The sequence below is a fragment of the Lonchura striata genome, chromosome 20 (assembly GCF_046129695.1).
Source record: "Lonchura striata isolate bLonStr1 chromosome 20, bLonStr1.mat, whole genome shotgun sequence".
Taxonomy (NCBI): domain Eukaryota; kingdom Metazoa; phylum Chordata; class Aves; order Passeriformes; family Estrildidae; genus Lonchura; species Lonchura striata.
The window spans coordinates 1,364,042-1,376,086 of record NC_134622.1 but is presented as its reverse complement, the minus strand read 5'-3'; the positions used below and the strand labels follow the sequence as shown (position 1 = coordinate 1,376,086).

The window sequence follows — 12,045 nt, the reverse complement described above, 5'->3', positions numbered from 1 at the left end:
GTATTTCCTAAATCTTTTGCCAGGCAATCTTATTTATAAGGCTTTCTTGTTTCATCTTCCCCAACAGCCGCGCACCGGGGGTGCGGGAGGGAGGGAGTGCCGCACATCGGGGCTGCAGTGAGGATGGGAGCGATGCAGGAGCACAGCAGCCGGGGAACGTTCTCAGCATGGCCGGGACATGCCTCTGCTGCTGGCCATGGCAGTGCCCTGCGGGGTGACAGCCGCAGCAGGGAGCAGCCCAGGTCCCGGGGCTCGTGGGCTGCGTGGCCCGCTGGAGGCAGCAAAGCCCTTCCCAGCCCCTGAAGCGGTTCCGTGGGCCGCTCCCGCCGCTCACCAGCTCCGAGCTCCGCCCGGCTCCGCGCCGGCAGCGCTCATCTCCAGCTCACCCGGCCCGGGGCTGTGCCATGGCACCAGGGCAGGAGGGATGGTGACAGCAGCCCCGAGCACCACCAGTCCCAGAACGCCGAGATTCGCAGACTCAGAAGTGGGGCAGGACCTCAGCGAGCCAGGTGAGCTCATGCCCAGATGAGTAGGGCTCAAGGGGCAAAATCCTTGAACACCAGAGGATGGGGGCTAGGGGAAAAGTGGACAGATTCCAGCCATGTCTGGATGCTGGGAAAGGAAAGTGCTCTGTCCTCTAAGGATGTAAGTGCAGAGCAATCTCACCCAGGGTGTGTGAAACCCCACCAGCCACCCCAGCCCTGTCCTGCTGTCAGGACAGTCCTCCAGTCACCTCCTTGGCCACGGAAAGATTAGATAATCATTAAGGCTGGAAAAGCCCTCTGAGGTCATCAAGTCCAACCATTTCTCAGCACTGCCAAGGCCACCACTGCCCCATGTCCCCAGGTGCCACATCCACAGGGCTGTTAAACCCCTCCAGGGATGGGGACTCCCCCACTGCCCTGGGCAGCTGTGCCAGGGCCTGACCACCCTTTCTGTGAAGAAATCTTTCCTAATATCCAGCCTGAACCTCCCTCCTCCCTCTGTCTCCCCACAGAGGCTCTCCAGATCCCACCTGGCTGTCACCCCATGGGGTTTTCCTTCCCTGCTCTGCCCAATTCTGCACCCAGCAGAGCATTCCACCTCCCTGGGATGGTTGTGCATGCTTTCCCAGCTCAGGAAACGCAGCAGAGAGCTCAGGGGACCGTGAAGGGCCCTTTCCCAGAGCTGGAAATGTCTTGGGATGCCCTGAAGACGTTCCCTGGTGCTGGTAGGCTCCTGCACCACCAAGAAACTGCAGTGAGGACAGATCCACAGAGGTGCAGCTCATGACCCTGACAGCCTCCAGTGACAGTTACCATGACTGTCCCCCAAGTCCACGGTTATTCCCCTCCAAGCATCTGTCTCCTTGCCGCAGGGACATCCACCCTGCAGCTGGACCCAGGGGCTGTGTGGGCCACCCAAGAAGTCTTTGAGGCACACAAGGCCATGGGACCGAGCATTCTGCCACTGCAGTCTGATGAAGAAGCTTAGGGACATTCCAACATTATTGGGATGTCCAGGGGGACAGCATCAGTCCCACCCCAAGGGCCAAGGATGTGCCAGGGCTGCCCTGCACAGCTCCTGGGCCATGCAAGCCCACCTGCCCAGGGTACCAATGCCACCACACTTCATCTGGGGATCCAGGAAGGCTCACAGGGGGGACCTGCAGGCAGGTTTGGTGACATTGCCCATCCTGGAGATGCCTGGCCCAAACCCAGCACAGAGCTGGGCTTTCCCAGCTCCTGTCCCAACTCAGTGGCAGGTTTGAAGGCAAGGGACCCACCTAAGCTACCCTTCCACCCCTGCAGCAGCTCCCTGGGGAGGGAGGGCAGGTGAGGTCCCAGAAGAGATCTGTGGGCTCAGGGGGCTCAGCCCCTGCCTTGGGGGCACATGTCCCCCCCAAGTTCCTCTGAGGGGTGGTGGGGACACTCCATCAGGACAACTGAGCTGAGCTCTAGGGTCCCACACCCCATCAGGGCACAGACAGAGACAAGGACAGTGCCCCAAGGAACGGCACCATCGGAGAGGAACGTCCTGTCGCCCAGTGAGAGCCCGCCAGCACCGGGCCACGTGTCGGGACAAAGTCCGGCCTCACACCGGCACCTCCAACCTGCCACTACCTGCTGCCACCTCTGTCCCCTGCCCTCAGCGAGGACAGCCCAGGCCATCAAGGCTGGCAGCAGGTCCTGTGCAGCCCCAGCTGGGCCGTGCTGGGTGCCAGCCAGCCCAGAGCCATGGGGGTGGCACGGGGGGCAGATGTTTGCACAGCTGTGCTGTGACAGAGCCAGCCAGCCACGGGGAGGGGGTGGTTGAGAAAGCACCTGCAAATTCAGGGCTGGATCCATGCGGGTCAAGGCTGCGGGAGGCAAAGCCCAGAGGCCCCCGGGGCCAGCAGAGCAGGGACAGAGGGTGCTGGCGGTGCATCCTGGCACCGGTTGGTGAAGGAAGGGTCTGTTGGTGGTAGGAACCACGATGAGGCTGGGAGAGCCCTTGCTGGAGGCCACAGCACGAGGGACAGGATTGGCCCCACGCTGATGGCAGCCGGGGGACCAAAGTGCCCACGAAGAGCGGCAGGAGCTGGTGGGGCGGTCGCTGCTGTCACCGCTGTCCTCTGCCACTCCACCCAAACTCTCGAGCGCATCCCCGGGCGCGTCCCGTGGGCGGAGGGCTCCCTCTCGAGGGTCCCGGCATCACTGACGGCCCGGCCATCACCCTGCTCCGCCTGCGACCGCGGGCAGGTCCCCAGGGAGGGACACAGGGCGTGACCAGGCCACCACCGCGGCCTCGGTCAGGGCACCGCGTTTTCTTCCTGTCATTAATTAGTGGCTGAATCCGTTAGTAATTAGCGGCTGGATGCGCCTGTTTGGCTGCTGGAAACAGCCGGAGGCGATGGGCACAGCTGTGCCTCGTCCCGGAGCTTGTCCCTCGCCCTCGCTGCGACACCCAAGGTCGGTGAACGGGGGGCTCCCGCAGGGACCTGCCAGGGAGAGCCCCTCGGGAGATAACGAAGCGTCACAAACGTTGGGCACCCCAGAGAGTTGTGACCTGGAGGGGACATCCCGCCCCTCCCTGTGCATCGCGCGGCTTCTCAGGGCTGTTTCTCGCTCTGAGCAAAACCCGAACTTTATCTCGGTTATACATTCATGGCACAGCCCGAGCTGGAAGGAGCCGGGAGCGATCACCAGCTCAGCTCAAGGAGCCAGAATGTGCCTCGTCCTTGCCAGCCACGGCCGTCCTGCCCTCTGTGCCCACGGGGCAGCGCAGAAGGGATGGGCAGGTCAGGAGAAGCAGGAGCTGCCCGGCGGTGAGTGGCCTCCTCCCGGGACAGTCCCGGGCTGTCACTGCCGCACACAGCGCGACACGGCGGGCTCGGTGGTGGCCGCACTGGGTGACGGAGATGTGAGTGCAGGATGGAGATGACAGCGCAGGAGCCGGGCAGGAGGTGACCTGTCCAGGACATGTCCCCGCGCCGGGACACGAGTGACGCAGTTGGAATTGACCCCTGCAGCTGACCGAGCAGCAGAAACAGTGGACACTGCTGGGAGACAGGGCCCCTGGCGCACTGCCCGTGCGGATTCGGTGTCACGCCCCTAGGCCACTTGAGGCCGCCACCCCCGGACTTGGTCAGCCCCGGGACCGGACACCCCCCGGGACACTCAGCCCCGCACCCCCCCGCCTCCCGCCGCACTTGGTCGCTCCCAACGGCCCGCGGGCAGCTCCGGCGGCCAATGGAGCGCGGGGGCGGGGCCGGGGGCGCGCGCCCTCCGGGGCGGGGTCACCGCGGAACCGCGCGCTGGGGGCGTGGCCTGGGCGGGCCGAGGGGCCAATGAGGCGCTGCGGGCGCGTCGCGAGCGGGAGGCGGGGCCAATGGGGTTTGGGGGCGTGGCCGGGCGGAGCCACCGGGTCCATGGGGGGCGGTGCGGTCAGCTGGCCCCGCCGGTGCCGAGCGCGGCCGGGATGGGGCTGCCGGCCGCCGTGCGGGACCGCGTGGCCGCGGTGCACCGGGGCTCGGCGCTGCCCGAACGCCTGCGGCTCTACGACGGCTGGGCCGCCCGCTACGAGCAGGTACCGGGGACGCAGAGGGAGCGGGAGCGCCGAGAGGCCGTGGGTGTCCCCGCTGACCGCCGTGTTCCCCGCAGGATGTGGCGGCTCTGGAGTACCGGGCACCGCATCTGGCCGCCGCCTCGCTCGCCTTCGCCTTCCCCGCGCCGCGTGCGGGGGCGCGGCTGCTGGACGTGGCGTGTGGCACCGGGCTCGTAGCGCGGGAGGTACCGGCGGCACGGGCGGGACGGGCCGCGGGTAACGGGACGGGGCGGGGGTGACGCTGCCTCTGTCCCCGCAGCTCCACCGGCGCGGGTTCCGCTGCCTGCACGGCGTGGACGGCAGCGCGGGGATGCTGGAGCGGGCACGGAGCACCGGGCTCTACCAGGAGCTGCGGCTCTGCGTCCTGGGCAGGGAGCCGCTGCCCGCGCCCGCAGGTAACGGGAGGGGACGGACCCCCGGCACCCCTCGGTGACACCTACGTGTCCCGCAGGCACCGGGCGGGGGGAGCCCCGGAGGGTCCCCCGGTGACGCCCCGTGCCCTCGCAGAGCACTACGACGCCGTGACGGTGGTGGGGGCGCTGGGCGAGGGGCAGGTGCCGAGCTCGGTGCTGCCGGAGCTGCTGCGCGTCACCAAGCCCGGTAAGGGCGGAGCCGTGTCCCTCCCCGCCGGGACCCCGGGGGTGGTGAGATGGGACGCCGAGCCCCGGTGGCTGCGGGTCCCCCGCTGAACGCTGGACCCGTGGCACAGCTGAGACAGCACTGCTGGCAGGGACGGGCGGTGCACGGTGTCCCTGACCCTGTCCACTGCCAGCTCTGGGCAGCGGGACAAGGTGGGAGGTGGCAGTAACGGGGCCGGTGTGTGACCGCCCACCCATCCCCTGCCCCCCGGCCCCCTGTCCTGCCCATCTCTGCCTGCTGTCCTCCTGCCCCCTGCCCTGTGCACGGCCTGTCCGTGCCCGTCCCCTGCCCTGGGACAGGGACTCCTGGCAGGCTCTGGGTGCCTCCCCGCGTCCCCACCCTTTCCGGGGGATGCTGTCCCAGAGAGGGACACCAGTCAGTGTTACCTGCCTCCTGACCCGCAGGCGGCTTCCTGTGCCTGACGACGAGGAGCAACCCCTCGAACCTGCGGTACAAGGCAGAGCTGGAGGCGGCGCTGGGCCAGCTGGAGCAGAGCGGAGCCTGGCAGAAGCTGCTGGCCCAGGAAGTGGAGTACTGGGAGAGGGCCACCACCGAGGAGGAGAGCACCCAGGGCACGGGCTACATCTCCGGGGTGGTCTACATCTACCAGAAGTGCCCTGTGCCCCATCTCGAGGAGGGCTGAGAGCTAGCATGGCTCTGGAGGGGGGGTGAGCACTTGACCCTTTATAAAACTGAACCCAGTGACCCCCTCCTGCAGCAGGCCAGCTGCTGGGGGTGACAATATTTTGGAGGAATTTCCCCATTCCCTTCTTCAGTTCCTTCTCACTGAGGTCTGGCATGGGGCCCTTGTCTGCTCCTCAGCACGGGAAGGGTATCTTGGATTCACCAGGGTCTCCTGGGCACCACCTTTAGCTCTGGTGCTTAGGTATTTACCCCAACACCTCAACGTTCACCATGGCATCTCACAGACCCACATGGCTGTTCTGGTATGTCCCGTCTGGGATGTCTTCTCCCCACCTCGCCCATCTCAGCACTCATGGTCAAAATCTAAATCCTTCATCTCCTACCCCTAGAGTCTTTACCTGGGGACTGCTGGAGGTGAGTCCCCACTGCTGTGTCCTGTGGCCTCCCATCCTCATCCTCCCTAGGGACTGACCCAACCCTGAGGTGCAGGAGCCTCCACACCCAGAGTCAAAGCAGCAATGCCAAGGTGACTCCCAGCTGGAGAGGCTTCCCAAGTGCCACATCTGTCTTCCATCCCACAACAGCTGCTTGAATCTCTCATTTTCCCACAGCTTTGTAATTAATGGTCTGGGAGGGGAAATGAGTTTGGAAGGGATTTTGGGAGCTGGCAGGTGCTCCCCACCCAAGAGCTACCCAGCACTGCCTGCCCAGCCTGTTCCCCCAGCCCCTTGCTGGGCTGCCTTCACAATTCTTCCTCTGCTGCTCCCTTGGGAAGTTTTTTACCCAAATCTCTTGCTGGTCTATTTGGATTTTTTTTATTTTTCCCTTCCCTTGGACCTGTTTCTGCTCATCCTGTTCCCATGTTCCTGGAGAACAGGTTGCATCCTTCTCCTCAGGAGCTGTTCCTCAGTATGAGGCAATGGCTGTGTCTGTACCTGTTCCTCACCCAGGGCATCCTACATCTTCCATACTCACCCTCACCAGGGTTCTTGTCACCCTTCTGCTTTGTCTCCCATGTTTTAGGGTCCCTGTGCCCATCAGTAGGTGTCCTACTGCTCCCTCCCCCTTTGTCAACAACACTGTCCCCTGGGCAGCTGGGAGTTGTGGCTGTCCCCAGCCCTGCACTTGCCTGTTCAATAAACCCCTGTCCTTGCTATCTGTCTGCTGTGTGTTGTTCCCAGAGCAATGGGAATATGCACCCACCAGGATGGGTGGCCAGGAGCCTGGGAGGGGGGATTCAGCCTTTCTCTGGGGTTCCCTCCCAGTCCATGGGGGCTCAGAGCACCTGGTGTCCCCCCATGCCTCTCTTAGCTCTCAGTGTCCTCCCCCTGCCTCAGTTTCCCACTGCAGGGAATGCCAGGAGCACCCTGGCTGACTACTGCTGATCCCCATGAAGATAGAGATGTTCCAGGTGCTGGAACACAGCAGCTGGCAGGGCACGGCACCCCCGGGACGCATCACCATCCTCCCCGCACCGCGCTGTTCAAAATGAGCCCAGGCAGCCTCGGTGGCACCAGGATGTTTATAGTCCCTGCCCTGGGGAAGGGCACATGTGGGGACCGTGCTGGGGGTCAGCCAGCGTGGGGATGGGCAGGAGGAGGCAGTGCAGGGGCAGAGTGTGGCACGGGGATGCAGAACAGAGACGGTGGTGCTCTGCCTTGGGCTGGCACCTGGGTACAGGGGCTCACACATAGTCCTTCATGGCATAGCCCATCGGGCCGCAGGATTTCACTGCCCTGTACTTCTTGGGGTAGGGGTCCTGCTGGGACTGGGATCCTGAGCAGCACAGGACGCCCCCACCGAAGAGCTGCAGGGCACTGGAGGCCCAGCCGATGTAGAGGGCAGCCCCCAGCTCTCTCTTGAGGGCCTCGGGCACCATGGGGTTGTAGAAGTTGCTGACGATGCTGTTGGCAGACCAGGAGACAGGGATGAGCAGCATGATGCTGGCCATGATGAAGATGACACCTGCCACCGCAGAGATCCTGCTCTTGGTGCCGTTGTCATCCACGCAGCGGGTGCAGTCGGCTCCCGAGAGCGCGATGAAGAAGGCGAGGAAGGCCACGAAGATGGAGGTGACAACCAGGGCACGAGCAGCTTGCAGGTCAGAGGTGAGCTCCAGCAGGGAGTCGTAGGCTTTGCACTGCATCTGCCCCGTGCTCTCGTAGACGCAGTTCATCCACAGCCCTTCCCAGAACACCTGGGCCACCACGATGTTGGAGCCGATGAAGGCCGTCACCTTCCACATGGGCAGGGCACAGGTGAGGATGGAGCCCAGCCAGCCCAGCGTGGCCATTATCAGTCCTCCCATCTGCATCGTCATCATCGCCATCCACAGCTCCTGCGGGGACAGGCACGGATGTCACAGGCACAGCCCACAGCCAGGGACAGCATGGGCTTCATCTGGTGTGTCCTGCTCCCCACAAGGATGGGAATGGCTGTAGGACAGCAGGGGGACATGAGTGACACAGGGACTTGAAAGACATGGGGCATGAGTGGCATGAGGTGGTGCTGCAGGACAGGATAGGAACACGTGGCGCTGAGGACCCAGGCCCCAAGCAGGCCAAGGTGCAGGAGCCCCCGTGTGTCACATAGCCCCTACATTGTCCCCACAGCATAGCACAGCCTCTGCCATCACCTCTTCCCAGGGCATGGCAAGTGTTAGGGAAGGGATGACTTTTGGGAAGCAGGATGGGGGGCTTGCTGTTCCCACCCCCAGCACTCCAGAGTGCAGACTCCCCACCCCACACTCACCCCATGTCCTGCCCTGATGGCCATCCCCCAGTGCCCACCCCATGTCCCACTCCACCACGGGTGCTCAGCCTTCCCGGCCATAAGCCTCATGCCAGGGACACAGGCAGGGAAGGCAGCCCCCCACACCACTCAGCACTGCCTGCTCCTGGTTTGGCTTTGCCCTCACAGCCATCCTACAGTGCCCTTTGGACCTGGGATCTCTTCTCCAGGAGAAAATGGAAATGGGACAGAGCCCAGCTCTGCCCTGATCCCTGGTCTGGGGCTCAGCACCTTCTGCGATACCATCCCAGAGAAGCCCCAGGAGCAGCCCCAAGAGGGCAAAGCCTGGTGAGGGGTTATGGGGTGGCATCCCCGGGACAGGGATGGTTGGTACAGGGACACAAGCTGGGCACACTGGCACTGTGGTCACGTGTGACTGCTGTGGCCCTGGCTCAGCCCACATGCAGTTCAGCCCCTCATGGAGCAGAGTTCACCCATGGCTGCCTATGCCGTGCTTGGCAGCTGGGACCAGCCGGGGTTTTATGGCCCAGCGGGTATCGGTTGTGCCTGGCACACCCTGTGGCTCTTGCCAGAGGTTTCCCCATCATTTCCCCTGTCTTAGTTTTGATTTCTCCGGCCTCTCCCGTTTTATCCCCACTCCTTACCCAGCATCTTTTATCCCTCAGGAGCCTGATGGACGCTCAGCACTGGGACTTTGCATCCCCCAGGCCATGAAAGACTCTTTGCGTCAAAATCACAGCTCCTCCCCCGTGCTCCAGGCAGGCAGGAGCCGGGATGGTGGGAGCCATCCCAGGCACTCTTCCCCAGCTAGCAGCACCTGGCCACACAAGACACCCAAAATAGGGTCTACGACCACCTGCGTGAGGACAAGTGGTGTCTCCATGGATCCTTGGGGATGCTCGACAGACCATTGTGCTCACATTTCCACCTGGCTACCGGCACCACAGGATTACAGGAATATTTTCCACCATTCCCGTGGCCCTCCAGCCCTCAGACCCAGATGAGACACCGAGAGCTAGGCAGAGTCACCCCTCGTCCCCCCAAACCCCGAGGTGGGGAGGGAGGATGTTCCCAAGCCAGAGGAGCACTTGCCGTGCCGCAAGCGATGTAGGCAAAACCCGCGGCGCTGCCCACGCCGGCCGCGGGGCGCTCCCAGCCGGGGCTGGGGGTGGAACCGGGGCCAGCGCGCCCCGACTCGCCCCGGACGGCGCCGCCACCTTCTCCCTGCTCGGGTGGGATGATCGCGGTGGGTCAGGCGTGGGACAGGCGTGGGACAGTCCTGACACCCCGTCTTTGTGCCGTGGCAGCAGCCGCTGTCACCCCCGGGGCGGCCCGGGAGGGGAGCGGCCAGGGACGCCAGGGCTGGAGCAGGAGGCAGGGATCTCAAGGGATCTCTCAGGAGGACGGGGGCACAGGAGCAGCGGGCTGTCCCACCACCGAGGCGGGTGTTGGAGAGGGTAAAGAAAACGAGGCACAGCGGGCTCTGAGCAGCTGCCGTTTAATGCGGGAAGGCTGGACACGGGGAGGGACGGCAGCACAGCCAGGGGTACCGTGAGACCGCACTCCCGGCCCCGGGCACCCGACTCTGGGACGACGGATGGGGTCGGGTCCGGGAGTCGTCCCGCACCACGCGGGGGCACAGCCCGGTTCCGGTCCCGCCTCCCCGACCGGTTTTCCCAGCCCGGCCGCTGCCTTCCCACTCCCAGGATAATGATGCCCCCGCCCTGGGGAGCTGCCGCGAGAAATCGCACTCTGTACGGCCGCTCCGAGCCCCGAAAGTAGGTCAAAGTCAAAATTTAGAGAACAGGCAGGTGACAGCCCCTGTCACCCCTCAAGACCCTGCCGGCGTTTGCAGATTTCACAGAACCACTACGTCCCTGTGACCATGTGGGACAGGTTTGCTGTCCCTACCAGCACCAACACCGCCACCCACCCCGAGGGACAGACACGTCCCGGGGAGCTTCACGCGGGGAAAGAGAGCCCTGTGCCACCCGTGGGACGGGCTCTTGGGAGCTGTGTCACCACATGGCACACCCCGATACCGGGAGCCGGCAAATGCTCGAGGAGGAGATCAGGCGATGTCTCGGAGAAGATGCCTCAGCTGGACGCTGTGGGGGGGGGGAGCAGAACCCCCACCGCGGACAGCCAGGACAAGATCTCCTTGTCCCCTGTCTCAACCGAGATTAAAGAACCGGCTTCAAGCCCGGTGGAACAAAGGCAGCTCTGTCTGCCTTCCCCCGCACCGCCCCGGCGCCCGGCCGGTCCCAGCCCAGCCGGGGAGGATGGGTGTCCCGCGAGGTCCCCGCGCCCTGGGGCGGCCGGGGGCTCCTACACGTAGTTGCTGGCCGGCAGCGAGCGAGCAGCCGTGAACTTGGCGGAGTAGGGCTTCTCTCCGCGGGGAGGGCAGGTGCAGCACAGGATCCCTCCCCCCAGCAGCAGCAGCGCCGAGGCCGCCCAGCCCACGTAGAGGGACGAGCCCAGGTCCCGCTTCTGCGAGTCAGAGACCAGCGGGTTGTAGAAGTCCTGGATGATGCTGTTGGCTGACCAAGAGATGGGGATGAGGATGAGGATACCGGCGACGATGAAGATGATGCCGGAGAGGATCATGACCTTGGCTTTGGCGGTGTCATCCTCCACGCAATTGGTGCACTTGCCGCCGGCGACGGCCAGCAGGGTGCCCAGGATGGCCAGCACGATGGCCACCACCACCATGGCACGGGCGGCTTGCAGGTCCTGCGGCAGGGCCAGCAGCGAGTCGTACACCTTGCACTGCATCTGGCCCGTGCTCTGCACCACGCAGCTCATCCACAGCCCTTCCCAGATGATCTGTGCCACCACGATGTTGTTCCCGACAAAGGCCGTCTCCCGCCACATGGGCAGTGCGCAGCAGAGGATGGAGGCCAACCAGCCGATGACGGAGAGGGCGATGCCCAGCACCTGCATCCCCATGGAGGCCATCGCTCGCTGCCTGCTTCCCTGCCCGCCTCCCGCCGCGCAGTGCCGGCTGCCGGGCCCATGGCAGGCATTATATGCCTTTGCCGAGGGAGGAGCGCCGCCGCAGCCGCCGGCCTGCCGCCGGCACCGGATGGAGGGGTAGAACCAGTTTCCCGGGATTCTTCCACTTGTATTTCTCCCTGCAGCGATGACACTTAATATCCCGGTTGCTCCCACGGAGGAGGATACAGGGGACTGGGATCAGGCCACCCAGGTGTAGGAGTGCATGCCATTGCTGTGGGCAGGCAGGACGTGCCCAGGGCAGCACTAGGGCTCAGCCTGGGATGCTAAAGGGGAAGAGCTGGTGTCCAGGCACCAGGATATCTCTGCCATCCCTGCCAGAACCCTCTGCTCCATCACTTGGATGGGGTCCCTTCACGCTTTCATGCCTCAGTTCCCTCCAGCTCATAGTGACTGCTCCAATCCGGCCTCTTGCCCCCCCATGGCCCCATGCCGAGGGAGGTGCACATTGTCCCCTCCGGCTGCTGGGCTCCGTGCCCAGCAGGACACAAGCGGCTCTTGTTTGCTCCTTGGCGTCCATACCAGCACTTCCAGCCCTCCATCAGGCCTCGGGCAGGAGGTGCCACCGCCCAGACCAACAAACCGGTTGGAGCGGCTGCCGGTTCCCCACAAAGGAGAGACAGCACTGCCTGGGGCAACAGGGGGACAGACCCCAAACCAGCTCATCTGTGCTCCAGTGCCAAGCCAGGGCTCACACAGCCACCCTCAGCCCCAGCTCTGCCCGTGTCCCACTGCCTGCATGGTGGGGTTAGGTGGGTTGGGGTTGTGAGGGGCAGATGTGGCCTCGAGCTGCCCCAGAGCCATACCCACTGATCCCACTGATCATACCCAGAGCCACATCCACTGATCCCAGTGCTGATGCCAATACCGATGCCAGCACTGATGCCATACTGATGCTGCCCCTGTCCTCTTTTAATCCATGACTCCAAT

The 12,045-nt window shown here is 64.3% G+C and overlaps 3 protein-coding genes across 4 annotated transcripts; 1 reads left to right on the top strand and 2 right to left on the bottom strand.

Annotated features, from left to right (window-relative positions):
- Nucleotides 1-3,920: 3,920 nt before the first annotated feature.
- METTL27 (methyltransferase like 27) lies at nucleotides 3,921-6,503 on the top strand. Of its 2 annotated transcripts, XM_021540372.2 has the most exons (5): nucleotides 3,921-4,047; nucleotides 4,122-4,250; nucleotides 4,325-4,460; nucleotides 4,573-4,665; nucleotides 5,109-6,503. In XM_021540372.2, the coding sequence occupies exons 1-5, from the start codon at nucleotides 3,940-3,942 to the stop codon at nucleotides 5,345-5,347; spliced, it is 705 nt and encodes a 234-aa protein (XP_021396047.1). In that variant the 5' UTR covers nucleotides 3,921-3,939; the 3' UTR covers nucleotides 5,348-6,503. The 2 variants fall into 2 exon arrangements, with proteins under 2 accessions (XP_021396047.1, XP_021396048.1); XM_021540373.2 differs by lacking the exon at nucleotides 4,122-4,250.
- A 352-nt stretch (nucleotides 6,504-6,855) lies between these two features.
- On the bottom strand, nucleotides 6,856-7,685 carry LOC110475891 (claudin-4-like). The gene has a single exon (XM_021540371.3). The coding sequence runs from the start codon at nucleotides 7,676-7,678 to the stop codon at nucleotides 7,034-7,036; it is 645 nt and encodes a 214-aa protein (XP_021396046.1). The 5' UTR covers nucleotides 7,679-7,685; the 3' UTR covers nucleotides 6,856-7,033.
- Nucleotides 7,686-10,396: 2,711 nt separating this feature from the next.
- On the bottom strand, nucleotides 10,397-11,058 carry LOC110475890 (claudin-4-like). The gene has a single exon (XM_021540370.2). The coding sequence runs from the start codon at nucleotides 11,056-11,058 to the stop codon at nucleotides 10,429-10,431; it is 630 nt and encodes a 209-aa protein (XP_021396045.1). The 3' UTR covers nucleotides 10,397-10,428.
- Between the last annotated feature and the right edge of the window lie 987 nt (nucleotides 11,059-12,045).